At 53.2% G+C, this 23,578-nt stretch overlaps 2 protein-coding genes across 3 annotated transcripts in view; one reads left to right on the forward strand and one right to left on the reverse strand.

Moving 5' to 3' along the window:
• The window catches only part of ERBB2 (erb-b2 receptor tyrosine kinase 2), a 22,577-nt gene extending 20,581 nt beyond the window's left edge, over positions 1-1,996 (reverse strand). The window contains exon 1 of the mRNA XM_024742946.1: positions 1,724-1,996. Within this exon, the coding sequence (XP_024598714.1) occupies positions 1,724-1,796 (73 nt within the window). The 5' untranslated portion in view covers positions 1,797-1,996. The remainder of the gene's footprint in view (positions 1-1,723) is intronic.
• A 9,377-nt stretch (positions 1,997-11,373) lies between these two features.
• PGAP3 (post-GPI attachment to proteins phospholipase 3) overlaps positions 11,374-23,578 on the forward strand; it is a 14,292-nt gene continuing 2,087 nt past the window's right edge. The window contains exons 1-7 of one of the 2 annotated variants that reach the window (XM_024745691.1): positions 11,374-11,586; positions 12,821-12,918; positions 13,719-13,871; positions 21,910-21,972; positions 22,670-22,731; positions 23,047-23,183; positions 23,458-23,571. In XM_024745691.1, coding sequence (XP_024601459.1) covers positions 11,406-11,586; positions 12,821-12,918; positions 13,719-13,871; positions 21,910-21,972; positions 22,670-22,731; positions 23,047-23,183; positions 23,458-23,571 — 808 coding nt within the window. In that variant the 5' untranslated portion in view covers positions 11,374-11,405. The remainder of the gene's footprint in view (positions 11,587-12,820; positions 12,919-13,718; positions 13,872-21,909; positions 21,973-22,669; positions 22,732-23,046; positions 23,184-23,457; positions 23,572-23,578) is intronic. The other variant, XM_024745699.1, reaches the window with a different exon arrangement.

Consider the following 23,578-nt stretch of genomic DNA (forward strand, 5'->3'; position numbering starts at 1 on the left):
CAACAGCCCTGCCACCCTCCCCCTGGCCACCCTCCCCCTGCTCGACTCCCAGGCCCAGGTGAGGAGGGCTGCGGCTCAGCCTGACAGCCCAGCCTCGCCTGCCTCACCTCACGCTTCTCAGAAGGTCAGGGGTGAAGACGCCTGCCTGGGAAACAGGGAGGGAAAGGGGAGGCTCCTGGGAAAGAGGAGCCTCCTTCCTCAGAGAGAAGGCTGCGCGGGGGCACCTCCCGCTATTCACAGCAGCTCTTGAGGGAGTTCCTTGAGAGGGCAGAGTTCAGCAGGGAGACTGCCGTTTGGTCACACAAAGCCCAGACACACAAACACACAGACCACACAACTCAAGAACACCCTAGTATAGACATCCCTCAGATAACACAGCAGAGCTCTGACAGAGGGGGCCCTCGGGCAACACACAGACAGCCCGACACCCACCCCTTCTCCAGACTCCCTGATCCGTGAAGACCACCCACTACTCCTAGAACATTCTCATTTTGTCTTCTCCACAACCGGGCGATGTAGGGAGCAGCAGCGTCCCCCCAGCGTTCAGGGTAGATGAATATAGTGATTTTGAAGCTGTGGTTGGGGGTTGCACTGCCTGGGGTCCAATCTGGGACCCACCAATTACTTGCTGCTTACTTCACCTCTTGAAGCCCGGGTCTTCAAGCCTGGAAAATGGGCACGCTAGTTAGGACTTCTCTTACAGGGTTGTTCTGAGGATGAAAGCAGGGAACCCAGACAAAACACGCACAGCACCTGGTACACAGTGTATTTCCAGTACGCGTTAGCTTTCACCGTTATTGCACCCAGACGGACAGATGGGGCAAGACACACACTGCACCCCACCCCAGCACCCTTCCCCATACACAGCACAAAGGAAAAGGCAGGACAACCCGGCCCTCGGCATACCCGCATCTGGCCCCGTTCCTTAGCCTCCCCCTCCCTCCAAGTGCCCAGGAATCCCTCAGAACCCTCCCACTTTATGCACCAGACCAGGAAGCCCACCGCCACCCTCCGTGACCCACGCTCTCCAAGTCACAAAGCACAGAGTCCCTAAGTCGGCCCTAACGAGACTTGTTCAAAACAAACGTCTCCCCCTTCCCCCACGCCAGTCTCCGGCGTGAGGCAACTCTGCAGTCGGACTGGCCACCCTCTGCTCCCCGGCTCTGGCTGGACAGGTTGCTTTCCCCACCTCCCCCCTCCACACCCCGATCGTGCCAGAAGCTGGAGTAACTCAACCCAGTCGGTCGAAAGGGGGCGGGGAGGGGGCCGGGCAGAAGGGACCCCCAGGAATCCAGCCCAGTCCAGTCTGGAGGCGGAGGCTGCCAACTGGAAAGGCTTTGAGAGAGGCGCTTGAGGGGGCTCAAGAAAGGGGAAAAACACACACACACACACACATACACCCTGCAATACACCCTTTGAGGGAAACTTTCTGAACAATTGCAGAGACCTCTTTTGACAAGTTCCGGAGCCGTCGCGGGGTCTGCAAAGCACAAGTCCCTCGAATGAGACGTCTAGAGCCGCTCCGGCGTAATCGCCCCCCTGCCCCACCTCCTCTGGTCCCTCCGAGCCCGAGGGCTGGCGGCTCTGAGCCCCCGGACTGTCCGAAACTTCGGGTCGGGAAGCTCCGATGGCCCCTCTGTTCCCGTCTGACCAGGGATTTAGACGGGGGTCCCAGGCTGCACGGGCCCGTCGCCGCTCCCTGCCCTCCCCACCCCAGACCCACCTTGGGTGCCCGCGGCTCCGGGGGGCAGGAGGGCCAGGAGGAGCCCCCAGCGGCACCAGGCCGCCAGCTCCATAGTGCTCACTGCGGCTCCGTCCCCATGGCTCCGGCTAGACCAGGCGGCGGGGGCGCCGGGCGGGCGAGGGGAGGGGGCCGGGCGCTCGCGCCGGAAAGAGCACCCAGTGCAGGGGCGACCGGCGGCCTCGGGGGGTCTTCTCGGCTCTGTGGGCACGATGGAAGAGGAATCTCAGCTCCACAACTTCATTCCTGTACTTCCTCAAGGCAGCCCTCCTCCTCCACCCCATCACTTTCTCCCTCTCTCCGCGCAGGCCTGGGTGGCGTTGCTGCCAGCGCGCGGACTCCAGGGTTGCCCGCAGCAGTTCTCACCCGTTTCCATGGAGAACCCCCCCCAAAGCAGAGGAGGGTGATGGCGCCCCTCCCCCGGGAGTCCGGGGCAAACGCTTTGGCCTGCCATTCTTAACTTTCTTTTAAGTCGCAGGTTTTATCTTAAACATTCCTGGCCGTTTGCATCCTACTCCATCCCATGCCTATTTGTTTTAATATCAAATAATGGTTTTCCTACCGCATCCTCAGGTAAAAATGTTAGTCAAGTAGGGGGATGTGTTGCGTTTAACCTGTGGCTTCCAGGACTCCCTGACATACCTTCTCGAATCTTCTAGATATCTCGAATCTTCTAGATATCTGAAAAGCATGCTTTTAAGGGGGTCTACAAGTTTGGGGAGAGAGTCAAATTGTAGAAACCTACATCTCAGTCCTTCAAAGAACATCCTTGTTTCTTTACGGGGCACTCAGCACCCAATTCATCCAAGGTTCCTTCTCTGTCCCTGGCCTTTTATTAGTCTGCTTAATTCCACCTCCCCACCCTGCATTCCACCTTGAGCTCCTGACCCAGTTACTAAGACCCGGTCGGGGGTCTCGTGCGGGTGGGGATGGAAGGAAGGCGTGTTTTTGTTGGAAATGCCAACAAAATATTGCACGAGATACACTTATCCTAACAAATTATTTGTTGTTTATCTGAAATTCAAACTTAACTGGGCATCCTCGTTTTTATTTGCTAAATCTGGCAACTCTAGTTGGAATGCTCAGCCCTGAGCATGTCTGTGCTGGTCAAGAGGGGATCAGAGGCACCTACTGGGGGCTGCAGAATGAAGGACATTAGCATCTCTTAAACTGCTTCCTTATTCCTAGCGTGGTTCTAGGCAGGCACTTTCACAGTAGGGAACTTGAGAACATGGCATTCTGGGATCAGAATGACCTCGGTTCAAATCTCAACTCCACCACGGGTTAGCTGTGTGACCTTACACAAGCGACTGAGCCTCTCTGGGTCTCAGTTGGCTCACTTGTAAAACAGCATCTGGCACACTGTGCTAGTGGTTAAAGGAGATAATACTCCTGAAGCTCTAAGCACAGTACTTAGCACACAGTAATTGCTCGAAAAGTGGTCTCAGGTTTAGTGATACCGGGACAGATCCAGGTTTTGTGAGACCTGAAGCTTATGAAATTTGGGGGACTCTCTTTAAGAAAAGGAAAACAAAGTTATAAATACAAAATTAGACACATAAATGCAAGTGAGGGGCCTGAAGCTTACCCCTCTTTAACACCATGGTAAGCCCACCTCTGGCTCTAATCAGTGATGATCAAGCTGCAGGTCAGTATCCATTAGAAGGTTGGTTGTGAAACCAATTTCAATGATCAGGACAAGTCTGTCTTTCTTTTATTTATTTATTTAGTTCGGTTTTTAAAAATAAACTTATTTGTTTTTATTTTTTATTTTTGTCTGTGTTGGGTCTTCGTTGCTGCACACGGGCTTTCTCTAGTTGCGGTGAGCAGAGGCTACTCTTAGTTGCGGTGCACGGGCTCTAGGCGCGTGGGCTTCAGTAGTTGTGGCACGCGGGCTCAGTAGTTGTGGCTCTCAGTAGTATGGCACATGGGTTAGTTGCTCCGCGGTATGTGGGATCTTCCCGGACCAGGGCTCGAACCCGTGTCCCCTGCATTGGCAGGCGGATTCTTAACCACTGTGCCACCAGGGAAGTCCCAGTTAGTTTTTGAGAAATAGAATGGAATAGAAGATTGACTACAGGTAAGTGGGATAAGGGCATGTGTGTCCTGGGTGATGAGGTACAATGGATTTATTCTTTGGATTATAGTCATAAACATTCAAGAAATACTGCTGTGTATGGGGACACAGTGGCCCTTCAGGATGGGCATCAATATCCCTACTTTCTCTAGGGTTAGAGTTAGGATGAGGGTGAGGGGCAAGGAAACGGAGGCTCAAACATGTTAAACAATTTGCCCAAGACATTCTCAGAGCTAATGAGGGAAATAGGTGAACAGCCGGCAAAGCCAGCCCCTCACCTTCACCCCGTCACCCAGCCCAGGACCCAGTCAAGGTGCTGCTCAGACGCGCAGCCTCTCAGCCCTTCAGGGAGAGGAGACGCGCTCTGGCTCCAAGAGTCACTTGCTGGTCGCACACTGAAGGACTTGCACTGGGCGCCCAAGCTTGAGGCTTCAAGAGACCATCAGGGTCTTAGAGTCAGGGTTAGAGATGTCCTGTCTCCCCTGGGCCCCATGTTCCCTGCCATTGTGTTGGGAGGGCTTGTCCTGTCAGGAAAGCTGCTGTGATGGCATCCTTTCCTGAGTCCCTTACTCGGTGCCACCGTCTGTCCTAGAGCCACACTCCTCATCTCACTGAGTCCTCTGGCGGGGTGTTATCTTTCCCCATCTTGCAGAAGAGGAACCCTTGGATCCCGAGGTAACTGAGCCATGAGACTTTGGCTTTATCCATTTGGCTCCAGAGCCCGGAATCAAGGGTGCATGAACCCACCCTCCCTGCGGGTCCCTGCACAGGAGTCAGAGCGGGGTCCTCCAAGAAATCCGGGCAACTACTGGTCCCTCCCTCCACAAAGATCCCGCCTCCCCACCCCCTACTCCTGCCTTGGCCAGACAAGCCCACCCTCTCCCGCATCCCAGATCCCAGCAGGCAACTTGGTCTGGAGACAATGCTCGGTCCTAGATGGCTGCTTAGGGAGGGCGGAGCCAGTGGGCGTGGGGGCTGGAGTGGGGATGGGGGAGGAGCGGGGTCAGAACTCACGCCCCTGGAGGAGGCTCCAGCGGGGCTGAGTTTCCCAAAGAGAATGAACCCATTCAGAGCCAGGAAGGAAGGGGAAAAAACCTTGTCTGGCATTTGACAAGAGGAGAGGAAGGGGGGCAGGGGTGGGAGCTGCTGATTCGCTTCTCCCCTCAACTGCCCCTCAAGCAGGGCCTGACAGGAGAAGCCAAGGAAAGGGGATATCTGAGGGACAAAGGCGGGGGGGGGGGGTGGGGGTGCCCTCAGGAGGAGAAGGGAGGGGGCCAGGGGACTGCCAGGGTTGCTGGAGGAGCCTAAGAGTTTGCCTGAAGGGTCCGGTGAGGGACCCAGGGAGACAGAGACAACTGCAGAGGAAAGGGGTGGCAGGACAGAGGGCAGCCCCCCAGAACTGCCTGAGACGGTCTTTGGGTGGCAGGTACTGGGTCTGCGGGCAGTGGAAGTGACTACTGGCACTGAAGAGGCAGGAAGGGGCTCTGGCTTAGGGAGGTGACCTCAAGGGGTCAACAGGCTGGGGTCTGGAACCAGCGACCTGTGAAATACCAGTCAATCATTGACCAGCCCCTGAGACTGGGGGCCCAGGAGGCCATGTGTGTGTGTGTGTGTGTGTGTGTGTGTGTGTGTGTGTGTGTGTTGGCACCAGAGTCTCCTCCTCTCTGCCTACCTCACCAGCCAGCCTGCGGTCAGAGGATTGAAAACAAACAGAAAAAGGGAGGAGATGAGGTCCACAGTCCGAGGTCCAGGCCACAAACTGGGGCCTACCCCACAAGGCCTCTAGTCTGGGGCATAGTTTGTTGGGGAAGTGTCTGTATTAATTAGTTAGTTGGAAGGAATACCCTGAAAGTAGGCACAAGGCCTCTCTGGGGCCACCGTAGAGTAATCTAGAAGTTTCTGATAAGAAAATCTGTCCTTCCTAAAGGTGGCCTTTTCAGAACACTTGCAACCTAACCTCTGGGAGGCCCCTCTGTGGGCCCAGGATTAGCCCCAGTCCCCAGGTTAGCAAAGGAGCAGAGCCCAAAGGGCACACCAGACACGTTAGACCCTGAGCACGCTGGTTGCCCCCCTCAGCCCGTCACCCTCATCTCAGGAATGCAGGCCCAAGGCCTGCGTAGTTTGCCTTCCTCCTTCCCTAGGCCGCTTGTGCTCTTGCCTCACCTGGCTTTAATGCACGTGCATGAAGCACCGGGGCCGTCCATCCTGGCCTGTGCGCACACAGCTGTCACGGTTTGTGATCCCGTGTCCTGTGCTGTCGGTGTGTTTGTGCTGGCTGCTCACCATGTGTCCTTACTTTATCTGGGGGTCTGTCCTCAGACAGTAGCTGGGCCGTGTGGCCTTCAATAAGGCTTCACCTTGCCATCTGAAATATGAGAGAGTTGGACTGAATGGTCCCTGGTCACAGTGTTTTAGGATTTGGTGTGGGAGTCGTGACCCTTTCAACCCCTACGCTTGTCTCTTGAAAGCCCCATTGAGTCATCTGTTAGGCAGATTCCAGATTCCTTGTTTCACAAGCACTGGGTCTTCCTGCTCCATTCAAGCCTTCAGGACCCCAAGCTCACCCCACTTGCTGCTGTAGATACAGACCACTGGGGTGTGAATGAGGACACTCTTGCCTCTGGTTTTTGGTTTGGGGAAGAGGAGGCTAGGAAGCTTCCAGAAGCATAAAGCTAGGGCAATCATGAAATCCTGATTTGGGAGGACAATTCCAGCTTCAGATGATTTCATTCATGGAACCCACATTGTTTATGCCTCCCTTTCTTTGCCCTTTCCACCCAATCATCTTTAAGATCTATCAATTCCCGTTCTAATACATCTAAGCTTTTCCCACCACCAGTCTAAGCCTCTGTCAGTTCTCTAGGCGAAAGCGCTGGCCTTTGATCTTCGCTCTACAGCTCTTGCCCCCTTTCAACCTGCCCCCTTTCCCCCAACAATACCAAAGTAAAAGTTTTACTATAATTCAAAAAGACACATGCACCCCATGTTCATAGCAGCACTGTTCACAATAGCCAAGACATGGAAACAACCTAAATGTCCATCGACAGATGAATGGATAAAGCAGATGTGGTTGGGCATCCCTGGTGGCGCAGTGGTTGAGACTCTGCCTGCCAATGCAGGGGACATGGGTTCGAGCCCTGGTCTGGGAAGATCCCACATGCCGTGGAGCAACTACGCCCGTAAGCCACAACTACTGAGCCTGCGCGCCTGGAGCCTGTGCTCCGCAGCAAGAGAAGCCGCGATAGTGAGAGACCCGCGCACCGCGATGAAGAGTGGCCCCCGCTTGCCTCAAGTAGAGAAAGCCCTCGCACAGAAACGAAGACCCAACACAGCCAAAAATTAAATAAATAAATAAATAAATAAATAATAAAATTATTTTAAAAAAAGATGTGGTACGTATATACAATGGAATTCTACTCGGCCATAAAAAAGAACGAAATAATGTCATTTGCAGCGACATGGATGCAACTACAGATGATCATGCTAAGTGAAGTAAGTCAGAAAGAGAACAAATACCATATGATATCACTTATACGTGGAATCTAAAATATGGCACAAATGAACCTACCTACAAAACAGACACAGACTCATAGACATAGAGATCAGACTTATGGTTGTCACGGGGGAGGGGGAGAGGAGGGAGAGGGATGGACGGGGAGTTTGGGGTTGGTAGATGCAAACTATTACATTTAGAATGGATAAACACCAAGGTCCTACTGTATAGCACAGGGAGTTATATTCAATACCCTGAGATAGACCATAATGGAAAAGAATAGTAAAAAAAGAATGTGTCTCTGTGTATAACTGAGTCACTTTGCTGTACAGCAGAGATTGCCACAACACTGTAAATCAACTACATTTCAATTAGAAAATAATAATAAATAAATAAAAATAATTTTTTAAAAAAGTAAATGTTTTAATCATAAATCAGATCATTTCATTCGCTTTGGTGCTAAAACACCTCCTAATGGCTTCCCATTGCCTAAACTCTTCCCTGTGACCTGGGACTTTCTAGAATCTGGTCTCTGGCCTTTGTTTCAGTCTCACAGCCTTCCACCCATGCAGCCTTCTTTTCTAATTTTCAAAGATGACAAACTTGTTCCTGCCTTAGGGCCTTTGCACTGGCTGTTCCCTCAGCCTAGAACAATCTGCCCCCAGGTGTTAGCAGGGCTGGTTCCTTCTGGTCATGAGAGTTTCAGTTCAACTGTCACTTTCTCAAAAAGTCTCTGACCACTCAATCCAATGTAGCCTCCACCTCCCTCCCCACTCCCTTGCCTTCCCTCCCTCCCTCACTTACGTTATCCAATTCTATAACTCAATGCTTGTGACTACATGAAATTTTTTTTTTACATTTTCTCTTTCTTTTTAACTGATGACATACACAGATGGCACAAATTTTTCAAAGTACAAGAATAAAAAATGTCCCTCACTTCCCTGTCACCCAGACACACAATTCCCCTTCTCTGCAGAGGCAACAATTATTTCCACTTTCTTATATATCTTTCTAGATACAGTCTCTAAAATAACAAACATAATATATACTCTTATTTTTCCTCACATGAGGTGATGTGTAAACACACACACACACACACAAACACACACACTGTTCTTATACTTACCAAAACTATCATGAAGGCTTTTCTATGTCAGGACATTATAAATCTGCCCCATTCTTTTTTATTTTTTTTGCTATTGAAAATAATGAACAATGCTACTATGGACAGCTTTGTACTTACCCCATTCTGCACTTGCGTAGGTATACCTAGAGATTGTGTAGATATACCTAGGAGAGAAATTGCTGGTTAGAGAGTCTATGTAAATTACCGGGTTACAGGGTATGTATATTTTACACAGTGCTAAATGATCCTACATAGTGATCATACCAATGTGCTCTTACATTAGCAGTGAAATTATCTTAGTCTTTTATTTGGTACTCATTTGTTGTCTGTCTCCCTCCTCTGACCATGAGAAGGATGGCACCTAGTTCATCACTGTCCCCAGAGACTTGCACATGGTAAACTGCAATACATATTTGACGAATTAGGAACCCTCATTGTAGACTATCCTCCCATTTTTATTCTAAGAGTACGGTCAGTTTGCCTATGAGCCCTCAGCACACTATAATGTTTGCTTTGTCTTTCTCCTCCCTGGACTGGGAAGTATTTCTGATTCACCTATTTTTTTCCTAGTGCAATGGCTGACACCCAGTAGGGCTCAATAAGCCTGAGTTGAAGGAATGAATCAATGACTTTGCAGGCTGTGACTCACATAAGAAACCAAATGCAAGGTAGGAAGCAGATTAAGCTGAGGGGGCTCTGTGGGGAAGGAAAGGAGGGTCTCTGTGTTGAAAAGTGGGGAGATGGAGAAGCCTGGTAATTGTGTAGGGCTCTTCTGGCAGGCAAAACTCTCAAGAGATGTCCCAGAGAAACAACACCTCATCTCCCACCAGGACAACATGACAGATGTCTCCACCGCCCTCTCGACATTTAACATAGGATTGTTTTCTCCATCAGGTAGCCATGAGTTTTCAAGGACCTATGAAATGTTTGAGACATGAACAAATTTTCAATGTTAGCTCCAAAATACGATAAGAAAACTACAAAAAAATTAATATTTATTAAAAATGTACGAAATGTAACACTATGTCAACTATTTACAGCAACTCAATTCAACTATATATAGTTACTTATAAATTTCTTTAATGTGGGTGTTGCCACATTTTTACATGTTTGATATAATATAGGATGAGGCTTCCAAAATTGGAATCTTAAAAGTTTTAAAAGAGCTCTATTTCTACCTTGGTGTTCTCTCAAAGGGAGAATTCCTGCTTTGTCCATATTTCATCCTCTTTAATTCTAAATTTCCTCATCTTTAAATGGGGATCCTCATAAAAAGGTTCATCCAAGCGTTATAGTAAGGACAAAATAAAATAATGTATTATAAAAGGACTGATCTATCACACAAAATTGTAAATAAACTATACTTCAATTAAAAACTAAAAAATAAAAATTTAAGATTAAAAAAAAAAGTGAAACGATCCATCGGATGCAAAGTAGTATTAGCACTCTATTGTTTTCCATCAGCTCCTGGAGGGCTGAGTGGTTGTTTTGTTCATTTCAGCTTCCCAGTCAGTATCAACTGGGTGCCCAACTCCAGGGGACACTATTCATGTTATATTTAACTGGAAGAGACACCATTCACAGAAAATATAATGTGAATGAAGCACCCCTGAGCGCCATTCACAGAACATACAATATGAATGGTGCCACCTGGAGTTATGCCTTGCCACCTTGGTGCTAGGGCTAAGTGCTCAGGAAATGTTTGCCAAACGTGTGAATGAACAGAATCCAAATCCAGTTTTACTTCCAGCTCATTCCACCTCCCAAGATAAAAAGTTGACCAGGGGTGAAGAGAGTGGAGAAGAGGAAAGGCAGTCATTAATCTACACACACACTAATTATGCATCTAGCTACAAGGCGTCAATGCGCCAATGAGACGGGTGTGTGTGTTTGTGCTGGTGGTAGTGTGGGGAGGAGGGGTGATATTAAAGCGAGTGTTCTATTCCCAAAGATCCTCCTGTTAATTTTTCTTGAAACAGGACACCTCTCCTATCTCAGCGTGGTCTGAATCACACTGGTGATTTGACAGCCCTGGTTTGGCGCCCAAATTCTTACGATGAATTACGTTGTTCATTTACTTTAAAAAAAAAAAAAACAACAAACACAAAAACAAACAAAAAAACAACGCGTTCTTAGCGAGTGCCTACCCTGAGGTAAATTCTGTACTAGTGCTGGTAGTAGAGTGGTAAACAAGACAAAGAGACCACTGTATGTTATAGCACCCTCCAGGTGTTATCACCCCCAGAAGTAGTGTTTAAGTTGAGACTAAAAGAATCAGCAGGAGTGATAGCAAGAGTGATACAGACGAGGTAGAGCCACGGGGCTTGAGAGACATGACCCCTTGAGGGGAGCCTGGGGCAGACGAGTGAGGGAGACCAGTAGGCAGGGGCCGGATCGTGCAGGGCTTGTGGAGTTATGATTTTATCTTGAGGCAAGTGGGAGCCAGTATTTTATGAAGAAGGATGACATGGTCAAATTTGAATTTTTGGAAATAGAGCACGGGCTGGAGGGGTATAAGTAGAAGTAGGGGGATGTGTTAAGAGGCTAATGCGGCTGCCTCGGCGACAGACGATGATGTCTTTAGGGTGGCGGTGCCAGTGAAGATGGAGATAAATGGACAGTTCCGGGTACCTTAGGGAGTGGAAACCCGACAGGGCTGGGGACAGAAAACTAGCCCTACCTGAAATAAAGAGGCCCTGGAAAAGAAAGAAGACGGATGTTGATAAGATACCACTTTATTTTGCTTCTTAACCCACCTGGTGTCTCCCCTCCCCTAACCCTGACGTCTGTTACATGCAGATAACATTAAGGCGAGGGGCGGGGCAGGCGCCCAAAAAATTCCGGGAACGTTTATTTAAACCGGGGTGGACTTCAGCGGAGAGTAGATGAAAGAACACAAGGCACTTCCGGTTACTCCGGAAGTGAAGACTCCTAAGCTCCTCCGCCGGCGGAGGGCCAGGGTGAAGGGATGGCTGGGCGAACGGTGCGGCTGGTGCTGCTGGTTGGGGCAGCCGCGCTAGCAAGCGGCTCCCAGGGCGATCGCGAGCCGGTGTACCGCGACTGCGTGCTGCGGTGCGAGGAGCGGAACTGTTCGGGGGGCGCACTGAAGCACTTCCGCTCCCGCCAGCCAATCTACATGAGCCTAGCAGGTAAGCCCCACCCCGCGATAGGCCCCGCCCATTGGACTTGCCCTGCCCCTTTCGCCCCCGAAGACCGCTCTGCAATCTGTACCTTAGTTCCTCCCCCGGGTCCATTGAGAGTGTGAGTGAGTGGAACCCCGGAGTGATTATAGTCTGTCAACCAGGAGCTTCATTTACTTTTTATTTAGTCAGTCAAATGGGCATTTACTACCTCCTGGGTACAAAGACCTGGAAGGACACTGAAATCAGACCAGGGTCCTGACTTCGGGGCTCACAGTCCCCAAGGGGACTTTAGCCTTCTCAAGTGCAAGGGAGAGGATGATTTGAGCCCCAAAGGACTCTTAGATTAAGTAATAGGGAGGAAGGAATCGTTTCTGGCTTTGAGGAGGTGGGGGCAGTGATTATCTTGGAACATTCGAGAGGAAGGGCTTCTGGATGGATGCATTAAATCTAGGCCTGTGGCCATAGTGGGCACTTACTTTGTGGCAGGTGTCAAAATAGTTATTTTTCACAACAACCCTTTGAGGTCAATTCTCTTAACCTGATTTTTGCAGATGGGGAGACTCAGAGAGGTTAAGTGTCCTGCCCAAAATCATACAGCCAGTAAGTGGTAAAGTGGAGTTTTTAGTTCTGGCCTGTTTGACTACACGTTTCTTCTCTTTACTATCCCTTTGCATACCAGATAGAAAGAACAGAGAGTGGAGGCCCTGGACAGATATGGACACATCCAGCAGCTTGGTTTACTCAGCGAGCAGCGTGCATGAAAAGGAGTAGTGGGAAATAAAGTTAGAAAGGGAATATGAGGCCTTAAAAGTCAGACTGAAGAATCTGGGCTTCATTTTCATAGATGGGGTGTAAAACGGCAAGGGTTTCTCCCTGGTGAGCGAGAGAAAATCCTGTGTTCAGGAAAGGCAAACGTAAACCCAGGTATCCACAGATGAGTCCATCAGATGCCAAAGTCTCCGTCTTGGGTGAAAGGAAAAGAGAAGAAGCATCTCCACTTGCTCACTGTACACTCCTACCCACTAAAACACACACACACATGCACACACATGCCTTTCCCTTATGTATATTTTACACCATCTCTCATCCATCCAAGCGGGAAGCTAGAATTTTCCGATTTCTTCTGGTTCTCTCCAACCTGCAGGACCTCTTGGCCTGTGTTTGAGTTTGGGCCCCATTCGAGCTCTCTCTGTGCCTCCCTATGCTGGGGAGTTCACCAGGCCATATTTATCTGTTTCAGGCTGGACCTGTCAGGATGACTGTAAGTATGAGTGTATGTGGGTCACCGTTGGCCTCTACCTCCAGGAAGGTCACAAAGTGCCTCAGTTCCATGGCAAGGTGAGTTGGAGGGTCAGGGTTAGGTAGATGACGGGAGTAAGATGCCTCTAGTTGGACCACGCTGTCCAAGCAGGCCAGGGTGTGGGGTGATGAGTGTGTGTTTGGGGCAGGTACCTGTTTTTCTCAAAACATGCTGGTTATCATCAGATGGGAACAATGTGTCCTGCCTCTGGATTTGAGGTAACAGGATCTGGGAGGCTTTGGAGTCTCCCCAGGGAGTGGTCCTGGGCTGTTTAGGGTGGTTGAGATGCCCACCTTGCTACAAAGACAAATTCCCTGAGCATCCCCCTGGCACACTTTCTGTTGCTTCTTCAGTAGGAGTCTGGATTAAAATAATAATACCCCCTCAGATTGCCCAGCGAGACACAGCTTGCTGATGCCTTTTGATCCAATATGATCCTGTTCTAGAGTGTTGAGGTTGGCAAGAATTATTCTCCCCAGTTTGTCACAGAGTAAGCTGAGGCTCAGAGGGCTGTGGTTAGTGGTAGAGGAGGGATTAGGACCTGTGTCTTCTAGATGGCAGGTCTGTGCTATTTCCACCAGGCCATACTGAGCCATCCACACTGCCCAGCCTGGTCTTCCCAGTGCTGTGAGTGCTGGCCAGGATAGAGGGATAACGCTCAGCCAGGGACTGCAGGGGAGCTTGTTGATCTGAAGAGGGACTGCCCCTGAGGCTTTGGCCAAGGTCCAGAGCTGCGGAGCCGGCCGGGGGCCTGGTGATGCAGCAGGTCAAGCAGAGGTAGGTTGGACCAACTGGGCATTGCTTGCTCCTCAGGCCCCTCCGTGTGTTCCTTTTTCAGTGGCCCTTCTTCCGGTTCCTGTGCTTCCAAGAACCAGCTTCTGCTGTGGCCTCTTTCCTCAATGGCCTGGCCAGCCTGGTTATGCTCTGTCACTACCGCACCTCCGTGCCAGCCTCATCCCCTATGTACCCTACCTGCGTGGCCTTCGCTTGGGTAGGTAACCTGGCAGGATTCCTGCTCAACACCCTCACCCAGGAATGAGGAACTCTTAGATCCCCATTATCACCCACCTAGCTTCCCCTCTGTTTTCCAGGGTTAAAGTTGCAGCTATGGGATGGTCGAGCCTGGGGAGAACATGGAAGGTACTGAATCAGGCCTTCCCTTTCTAGCAGAGTCCTAGGTCAGGCTGTTTGAGAGAGTGGGAGAGAGGAAAGAAACATTGTTCTTGTCCTGAAGTAGGAAGCTGCTGAAACACCCAGCAGGGCAATTTACAAACACAGAAGGGAGATGGGTGGTAGGGAGCAAGCGGGGACCACAGGTCTTTCCAAGGACCCCTCTGGAAGGTTCAGAGCACTGTCAACCCCAGCTGAGGCCTGGAGGCAGTAGCAGCCACAGCACTCCATCTAGAGTTCAGTCTGGTCTTAGACCATCCCTGGAGAAGCTGAAATATGTTCCATCTGAGTATCCAGAGAGGGCTGTGAGCTTCACAGAATGGCTGGTCAGAAGAGCCAGCATCCAGAGCATGGAGCTGTGTGAGAAGCAGGGACTGTGGGGCAGGGGCCACAGCAACCTTGGGGGGAGGGTGTGGGAGGAGGAGGTGGTAGTGGATGTCTCTAGACCAGAGCTACCACTGGAAGCCTCAGGGAAACAGCCCACCCTCACTCACCTTCCTGCCATCAAAGCAGCCTCTTGTTCACATATCGAGCGCCTGCTCTGTGCCAGGCACTTTGTTGGGTGCAGGAGATCCACAAGGATATAAAAACAGACGGGTCCCTGCCCTCTGGTACTAATCACATAAGCACACGATTGAAGGTAAAAGGACAGCTGTGAACAAGTGCAGTGGAGGATAGATGTGTGCTGCTGTCGGGGTGTGTGATGGGGTCTAGACCAGTACAGGGCAATCCAGGGAAGCCTTCCCTGAGGAAGGGGTGTGTGAGGTCAAATCAGAATGATGAGTGAATGTGCACTGGCAGGACAGACTGCAGGTTATATGAGGACCTGAAAGGCCAGGAGACCGACCAGGCAGGCAGCTGGGAGGGGGTGTGAGGCGGGTGGGCCGGTGGGCAGCAGGTGGAGCCTGGGCATGGATGGGGATGGAGAGCCTGGAAGGCACAGTAACACTTTAGATCTCGACGGTCAAAGCCTCATGAAGCAATGAGGGTTGGAGAGAAGGGGCTTCGTGAATAGATCTGCTATTCTGGCTACTGTGTAGAGACCAGGCTGGAGCGGGCAGGAGTGGATGCGGGGCCTAGTTGGTAATTTTAGCATAGGGCACAGTAGTGAGACTAGAGAGGTGGCCTGGGTCTTGGGAAGGAAGGTATTAAAGAGAAGTATGTTTGAGCTATGTTTTGGAGGTGACATTAAAATTTTTTAAATGTATTTATTTTACAAACAACTACATAGCTGTTACTGTGTGCCAGGCACCGTTCTAAGCGTTTTATAAATGTTAACCTTGTTAATACCATAACAAGTTTATGAGGTAGGTAGTATTATTGTCCCCAGTTTACAGATGAGGAAACCAAGGACTGGAAAGGTTAAGTAATCTGCCCCGGAGCCGGGGTCTGAATCTAGGCATCTGGCTCCAGAGTCTACACTCTTACCTTCTTGGCTGTGTGGATAACCTAAGATGGGAAGAGAGGAATCAAGGATGACCCCTGTGCTTCTGCTTAGGAGACAGTGATAGAAACTGTGGATGCGGTCACCAGGGGGGAACCTGGTGAGAAGAGAAGGGGTCTAGGATGGAGCCTCGAGGAACCCGAAAACTTAATGGCTGAATAGAGGAGGATGAGCCAGCAACAGAGACAGAAGGAGTGGCCAGAGGGGGAGGTGGAAAATGATCCATCGTGTGGTTGGGGGAGCCCTGGGACAAGGACAGGAAGGAGAGAGTAGGCCATACTCCTGAATTCTGCTTCAGTCAAATAAAATGAGACTGAAGGCCGCCCCTAGATCTGGCGACCCTGAGATCTCTGAGGACCTCGGGGAAACCGATAGTGTTGGGGTGCCGGAAGTCCAGGCCAAACCTCAGACTTGAGGGATGGGGATCGGAAGCAGGGCAGCAAGGAGGCTGCTGAGCCTCTGGGTGATGTAGCTCCTCCCTAACACTTCCCATTCAATAGACGTTAATAATTTTTATCAGTTATGGAACACAGATTACGTGACGGGCATGGTCCTCAGTTCTGTACATACATTTTCTCACTTAATCCTTGTAATACCACTGTGAGCTTTGTGGAAGGCTCAGAGGGGGGAAAACCTGCCCCAAGTTAACAGCTAACAGGGTAGTGAATAGTGAAGACAGGCTAGCACCCAGGACTGTCTGGCTCCAGGGCCTGAGCACCTAGTCCCTCTCTGGGCTCTCTCCACGTGCTGTGCGAAATGCTTATGGAGCATCTGCCGTGGGTGGAGAAAGAGGTTAGCACCTGTGGTAGCTGAAGTCCCCGCCCCAAGGAGCTAAGCCAAGTGGGAGGTCCAGGTCCTGCCAATCTGGGCGGCAGGATGGAGGCAGAGGTGAGGAGGGCTCAGGGAGAGAGCTCTGGGAGCTGTGAGGTGGGGAGATCATATCGTCTGGGGGAGAAGTCTTTCAGGGAAGCCCAGAGAGGAGGAGAGGCTTCATCCAGGATTCGTAGGCCTGGTCAGGCTTAGATGTGTGCACATGGCAGGAGCAGAGGTTAGATTCCAGCCTTCCAGGCTGGGGGCACAGCAGGAGCAAAGGTGCAGAAGCTGGTCGTGTGGGGCCTGGACAGGCAACCTTGGGAAGGTCAGCCTGACCACAGCGTGGCTGGGTGAAAGGGAGTCGAAGGGGGGTAAGATGAAACAGAGAGGGCCCCAAGTGCCAGGCTGAGAGGCAAGGACTCTTGTGTAGGCAAGGGCCTGGCATCAGCCCAGCCTGTCACAGGCATGGGTGGGATAGAGCCACCACTTCCTGTTTTAGGCCTCACACAGAGAAGGGAATTTGGTCCTGGCCAAGAAAGCAGGAAGGGTGGGGAAACTGAGGACAGTACACCCGTCCCCTTTCCCTTGGGGTTCTTCCAGGGACACTGCTGCCTGGCTCACCGCTTTACCGCCCCCTCGCCCCTGCCCCTGTTAGCACAGGACAGCCCCGCCTGATCTCTCCGAACTAAACTCAGAGCCTCCCTGGGTGGACGTGCCGGTCTGAGGGTCCCAGCGTTTGTCTTCACGACACGCGCCAGAGGCCAGTGGTCACTTTACAGCTCTTGCCTTGATCTCCCTGTTTCTTGGGTCTTTCATCTCACTGGCATGTGCCACTCAGCTTCCTTCTTCGTGAGGATCATACCTCCCAGGTGTGCCCTGCAGTCCAGCGTGGCCAAGGACCCTTAGGGACAGATCAGGAGATGTTAGGTTGAGAGGGGACAGATACCTGGGGCCTGTGTCACAGGGCGCCCTACGGGATGTGGTGTCCTGGGACATGGGACCCCCTTCACGCCACCAATAGGCCCTTGAGGGACAGAGTCTCAGTGCCCACACTCCCTTTGATGATCCAGTTTGGATTTTACACTTGATCTTCAGTCCTTTGTATGTTTGCGAGCGCGAAGGATCCCAAGCTCTGTGGAGGGTGTGGCAGTGGACTTTGTCCTGGGCTGGGTTTTCTGGAACAAGTGGGGCTCCTGATTTCTGGTGGGGTGGGGTGGGAAGGCCCCCCCACCTGCTCCAGCTTAGGTCTCGGGGAGGGGAGTGGGTCTCAGTCTTTTTCTCCGGGAATCAGCAGAGCTAATGAAGCTTTGGCACAAGAAGTCAACCCCTGCCTTGGCATTTAGACCTGGACTTAGGCTGGGCAGCAGCCAGGCTTTGGAGGAGCCTCCAAAACTCTGCCCTCCACAGACCTTTGACTTCGTGGAATCAGGGGCCCCCGCTCTCTGCCAAAGCTGCCAGGCCAGACCCATGCTCTGCCTTTCGTCCAACAAGGAAAGGCCCTCAGGGGTAGAGGTGCGGCTGAGGGTGCCGGGAAATCCCAGACTGCCCCTGCAGGATGATTCAGGGAGGTGGGCACTAACTGTACCCTACCTCTGCTGAGGGAACTGTGAGAAGAGACAGGGGAAGCCCACAGCAGAATGGTGGCTAGACTTCAGGAAGGACTTCCCTACGGTCAGACAAGAGCCAATGGAACAAGCAATGGCAAGAAATCAAGGGATTTTTTTTTTTTTTTTTTGCGGTACGTGGGCCTCTCACTGCTGTGGCCTCTCCCGCCACGGAGCACAGGCTCCGGATGCGCAGGCTCAGCGGCCATGGCTCACGGGCCCAGCCGCTCTGCGGCATGTGGGATCTTCCCGGACCGGGGCATGAACCCGCGTCCCCTGCATCGGCAGGCGGAGTCCCAACCACTGTGCCACCAGGGAAGCCCAAGGGATCCTTTTTGTTTTGTTTTGTTTTTTGCGGTACGCGGGCCTCTCACTGTTGTGGCCTCTCCCGTTGCGGAGCACAGGCTCCGGACGCGCAGGCTCAGCGTCCCTGGCTTACGGGCCCAGCCGCTCCGCGGCATGTGGGATCTTCCCAGACCGGGGCACGAACCCATGTCCCCTGCATCGGCAGGCAGCTTTTAACCACTGCGCCACCAGGGAAGCCCCAAGGGATCCTTTTTGATGGTGGAAAAAGCCCCCCTTCTCTAGTCTCCATCCACTTCTTGCCCATTCCTTTCTCAGGAGTGAACTGGGGCCGGCTTGCCCTGCCTGAGGCCTCTGGGGGGGCCCAGGATGGCAGCAGGCATCATATTTAACATTCTGCCTCCCCCACTTCTGAGACACCGAGCTATTTAAAGACCCACTTGTCCCCACCTCAGTGGTGTCAATGACAGCCCCGAGCACTGGGGCTTAGTACTGGGGTCGAATTCCTGACAGATCTGGCTCACTTGGCATCCAACCAGTTTCACGGCTGTGATATTTTTGTCTCAATTTTCCTATTTTCCAACAGACTGAAACAGCCTCCTGCTCTCCCTCTGCCCAGCCTTCCTTGTCCCCCACCAGTTCCACCCTCGTTGGCAACCTGCCCCGCCTCCCCCTTTCCTCAGTGTTTACACAAAGTTCTTGGCGTCCATCGCCCTCCTGGCCTGTCTGATTGACCAGTTATCCCCCCGGCCCCCTCATTCTACTCAGGCTTGGCTGAGGAGTCTGGGAGCAGCCGTACACTTGGGCTGCTCCTTCCACGGCCCTCTGTCCCTTCGCTTGAGTCTTGATGACAAACTCAAGTGAAGAGAAGTAGCATCTCTTTGGTGCATCCTGGTGGGGTAGTGGCTCAGGGGCAGGGAGGAGGGGCCTCTTCCTACAGCTGAGGCATCTGCGTTCTGGAATCAAGAGACCCTGGGGCCCTGTGGTTTGCCCTGGAACATTGTGACCTTTGTGGGGGTTGGGGGGGTGTCAGATGAAGGGAAGTGGTAGGGGGTCAGTCGCTGGACATGATGAAGGAAACTGACATTTCTGGGTCACCTAGCGTGTGCCAGGCCACAGTAACAGCCACCACTTACTGAATGGCTTCTTTGCGCCCCGTATTTTGCAGACATCGTCCTCACAGCCCTCTTACGCAGTGGATGCTATTATGAACCCCGTTTTGTAGGTGAGGCAGCTGAGGCTCAGAGAAGCTGTTATTTGTTCAAGATCACACAGCTCTTTAGGGGCCGAGGCAGAACTTGAACCCAGAGTCCATCTCCTTATGGAGGCTGCAGACATCCTGCCCCCAGCCTGGAACTATGGGATGAGCCTAGGCAGTTGTGGGGAGACCACCCCTTCTTGGCCTAGACCTCCCTGGCCGGCAGGGAGAATGGGAGGCAGACTTGGGCTCTTTGGCCTCAAGTCTGTGAAATGGTGTGAGGATCCCACACTGGTCAACTAGGTGGGGAGAAGTAACTCCTGACGTTTAACCCTGTTCCTGGGCGCTGTGCTGTACACTGTACTTGTATTGCTCGTTAAATCCTTATCGATGCTATGATTATTCCCGTTTTACAGATGAGAAAACTGAGGCACAGCAAGGCTAAATAACTTGCCCAAGGGCACACAGGAAATGCAGAGGCAGGATTTGAACCCTGGCAGTCTGGCCCTAGGGCCTGCATTGTTAATGACACTATCTCCCAAATCTGTGGAGAGGGTCAGAAGAGGAGCCCCCCATAATGGGAAACTCCCCAGGGGAGAGGGGACTTTTCAGGGGTGCAGAGTCCAGGCTTCAGGTGGGTCTCTGTAAGTGGAAGGCCCCCTGGGGAGGCAGTTGGACAGGGAACCAAGCCGCCCCCAGCCCCATCCCATAGAGCTAAGCCCTAGCCCTGTGCATCCCCCCCAACCCCCAGCCACCACTTAGTTCAGTCCTCCTGTCACCTCCCCCTTCCTGCCATGGGTGACAAGGAGGCCTGGCTGGCCGCCATTCCCTGCTGCCTTCCCCACCACCTCCCCCTCACGTTGGCTCCAGGGCTACTCTTCCCCAAGGGTGTCCCTGTTCCTCGCCTGCCCAGGAGACCTGGCCCATGTGATCGCCTGGGCCCTGTCTCCAGCCCCGGGCCTGCTTCTCTCCCCACGCTGACCCTGAGTACCACAGACTCTGCAGAAGCAGAGTCTGAGAAACGACTCTGCTCTGGAAAACGACCCGTTTTCCAGCCTCCGAACCATGCCTCCATTGCTGTCTCTGGGGAAGGGGTAGCACCAGGGATGGGACAGGATGGCTGTCCTCAAAGGAGGAAGCAGCCTGACCTGGACTGATCACCTGACATCAGGGCTGGAAAGGGGACAAAGGATCACTTTGACCAGCCCCTGATTTGTCCCAGGGGGAAGCTCGGGCCCAGAAGGACAAAGCCTGTGCCCAGGTCATGAGAAGCGTAAGCAGCGAGAGTTAGCCCTGGACCCAGGCCGGACAGGCTTACACCGGATCCCCGAGCCTCCAGAGACTTCCAGCTTTGCAGTAGGGCCCAGGCCTCCACCCCATTGCTCTTCCCGTTTCCTCATAAGCCCCCTCGAGCCTGCATTAGGGAACTCATCCTACCCTCTGACCTTCCTGCTGCATACCGGCTGGAGAGTGGCTTTTTACCCTGCTCCCTCTGTCCCCTGCCTGGCCAGTTTTCCTGGTATACTGGACCCCACTGAGCAGCTCCGGGCCTTTACCCATCTCCGGCAGGCCTGTACCACCCTAGTGCATCCGTCCCCACCTCCCGGGCGTTCCAGGCCAGACCTTGGCTGTTTCTCCCTTTGGCTGGTTTCCCAGCCCTCCAGTGTGTGTATCTCCACCCCAGCCCACCCTTCTTTCAGTACGTTGGGCTTCTGCTGTGGACACAGCAGTCCCTGAAAAAAATGTCAGCACCAGCTCCCACAAGAGGCAGGCCTCATTTGCAAGATGATCTGTGCGCTCTCCTCGCAGTTAATTTCCAGGAGAAAGGCCTCCAGCGTTCCCTTGGGCCCTTGCCCACCGCTGCCCCTCCAGCCCTGCTCCTCTACTCCTCCCAGAGCTTGGAGCAGCAGCCACTGGCCTGGGCCTGGAGGGTTGGGCCAGCCCAGCCGGGAGGAGGCTGGGCTCCGTTGGCCAGGCTCCTCCTCAGAGACTTGGCCCCAGCGGGACCTACTTGATCTCCCTCCCTTGCTTGCTTGCTCTGGACACACCCCAAGCTGGCTCGAGCCCCTCCACCCCACCCACTTCATTCCCGCCACCAGAGGCTGAGGTCACTGGCTCACCTGGCCCGGGTGGGGCTGTCATCATCACCTGCCAGTTGGGGGAGGAGGTGAGGTTCCCCGGGGGCTGTTGTCTTAGCCACTGAGTAACCAGGGAACTTGACTCTGCTGGAACTGGTTCCCAGGCCAGGCCGGAACCTGTGGCGGCTGCAGCCCCCGTGGCCTTGGGGGTTCAGGGTGGTGGGAAGCTGAGCCTGACGGCCCCGGGCTGGGTGGGGGTGGAGGGACACGGGTTTGTCCAGTCCATGGGCTCCAGGGCCCAGGGGAAGCATGTTTCTCAGCTCTGTAGATCCCTTTCCCCAAAGTGAGATGGATGTGAGCCCTCTGGGGGGTCTTCCCCACCTTGAGGCACCACACTCACCAGCCACTTCCCTCCTCAGGTCTCCCTCAATGCTTGGTTCTGGTCCACAGTCTTCCACACCAGGGACACCGACGTCACAGAGGTGAGCGCCCTCCCACTCCCGTTTCTGCTGGAGACAGTCCCCAGCGGAGCCAGGAGCGGTGGGGCAGAGCTGAGGAGCCAGGAGCGGTGGGGCAGAGCTGGCTCTTAGTTCTCTCTTAGTTCTCGTACTGACTCGGTTTGTGGAGCACTTGCTCTGTGCTGGGCGTTTTAAACCTATTCGTGCACTTGAGCCTCAGTTGACCCTTGGGAGGCAGGTGTGATTATTGGCTCTTCTTAACCGATGCGGCACCTGAGCCTTGGACGGGGTGAAATCACTTGTCCAGCATCATGCAGCCAGTGAAGGGGTGCAGTCCAGACTTGAGCCCACAGCTGCTGAACTCCAGACCACACTCTGAATTCTGCCCATGCTCTTACGTTCTGGAGTCTTGGCGGGCACCCTCTACCAATACCTCTAAAGCCTCGCTGCTGAGCACACATTTTTAAAAAAATTGTATGTGAATACAAGGGTCAGTCTATTGAATTCAGGCATAAAACAGCAATAGACAAAAGGAGCACGAGACGCGTCCCCACCAGCCGTAGGCCTAGGACTCCCACATTAGACTCTGGCTGGGCCTCTGCCACCCCTCCCTGCCCCCATCCCTAGTGGGTCCCCCCTGGAGCCTGCCCTCCATGAAGCCTTGTCCACCACCTCTTGCCCACCACACACTGGTCCTTCATCGAGCTCTCCTTGTCCTCAGAAAATGGACTACTTCTGTGCCTCCACTGTCATCCTACACTCGGTCTATCTGTGCTGTGTCAGGTGAGCCCGCCTTGGCTGCTGTGGGAGCAAAATCAGACCCTGGGGGCAGAAAGGGGTCGCCAGTCTCTCCGCTGGGGGTGCTGTCCCAGGGCTTTCATCTCGCACGTGCATACGCTCCAGACGGCTCTGGATAGGGACTCTGTGGTGGGACCAGGGGCCCTGGCTCTTTCCAAGGAGGTTGGCAAAGGCCCCCAGGCATTGGAGGCTTGCCCTGCTAGCCTGTTTTGATGGGGGTGGGGGCAGTGGCTCCCCTACGCTGCTGCTGCTGCGGGGACGGGTCACCCTGCATCTGAGCGGCTCTGGGTGGCGGGGCAGGACCGTGGGGCTGCAGCGCCCAGCCGTGGCCAGTGCCTTCCGGGCCCTCCTTCTGCTAATGCTGACGGCGCACGTCTCCTACCTGAGCCTCGTCCGCTTCGACTATGGCTACAACCTGGCAGCCAATGTGGCTATCGGTGAGGTGGGACAGGGTCTCTGGGGGGGCTGGACCATCTGCAGAGCTGCTGGCTTGGGGTGGAGGTGGGCATTGGTGCTGTTCCCAGAGAAGGAGCTTCTAGAGAGACCCTTAGGGGGAGGGAAGGGAAAAGAATTGGGGGTGGGAGAGGGGGGAGGTTGGGAGGAGCCCCTGAGGGGGGCCCTGGGGTCACAGAGCATGGGGGCTAGGAGAGACTTTGGGAGGAGAGAAGGAGGTCGGGGAATGAGTCTCTCCCCGCCCCCATCCACACCCAGGCCTGGTGAACGCGGCGTGGTGGCTGACCTGGTGCCTGCGGAATCGGCAGCGGCTGCCCCATGTGCAGAAGTGCATCGTGGTGGTCCTGCTGCTGCAGGGGCTGTCCCTGCTCGAGCTGCT

The sequence above is a fragment of the Neophocaena asiaeorientalis genome, unplaced genomic scaffold (assembly GCF_003031525.2).
Source record: "Neophocaena asiaeorientalis asiaeorientalis breed wild unplaced genomic scaffold, Neophocaena_asiaeorientalis_V1.1 scaffold1, whole genome shotgun sequence".
Classification (NCBI taxonomy): Eukaryota; Metazoa; Chordata; class Mammalia; order Artiodactyla; family Phocoenidae; genus Neophocaena; species Neophocaena asiaeorientalis.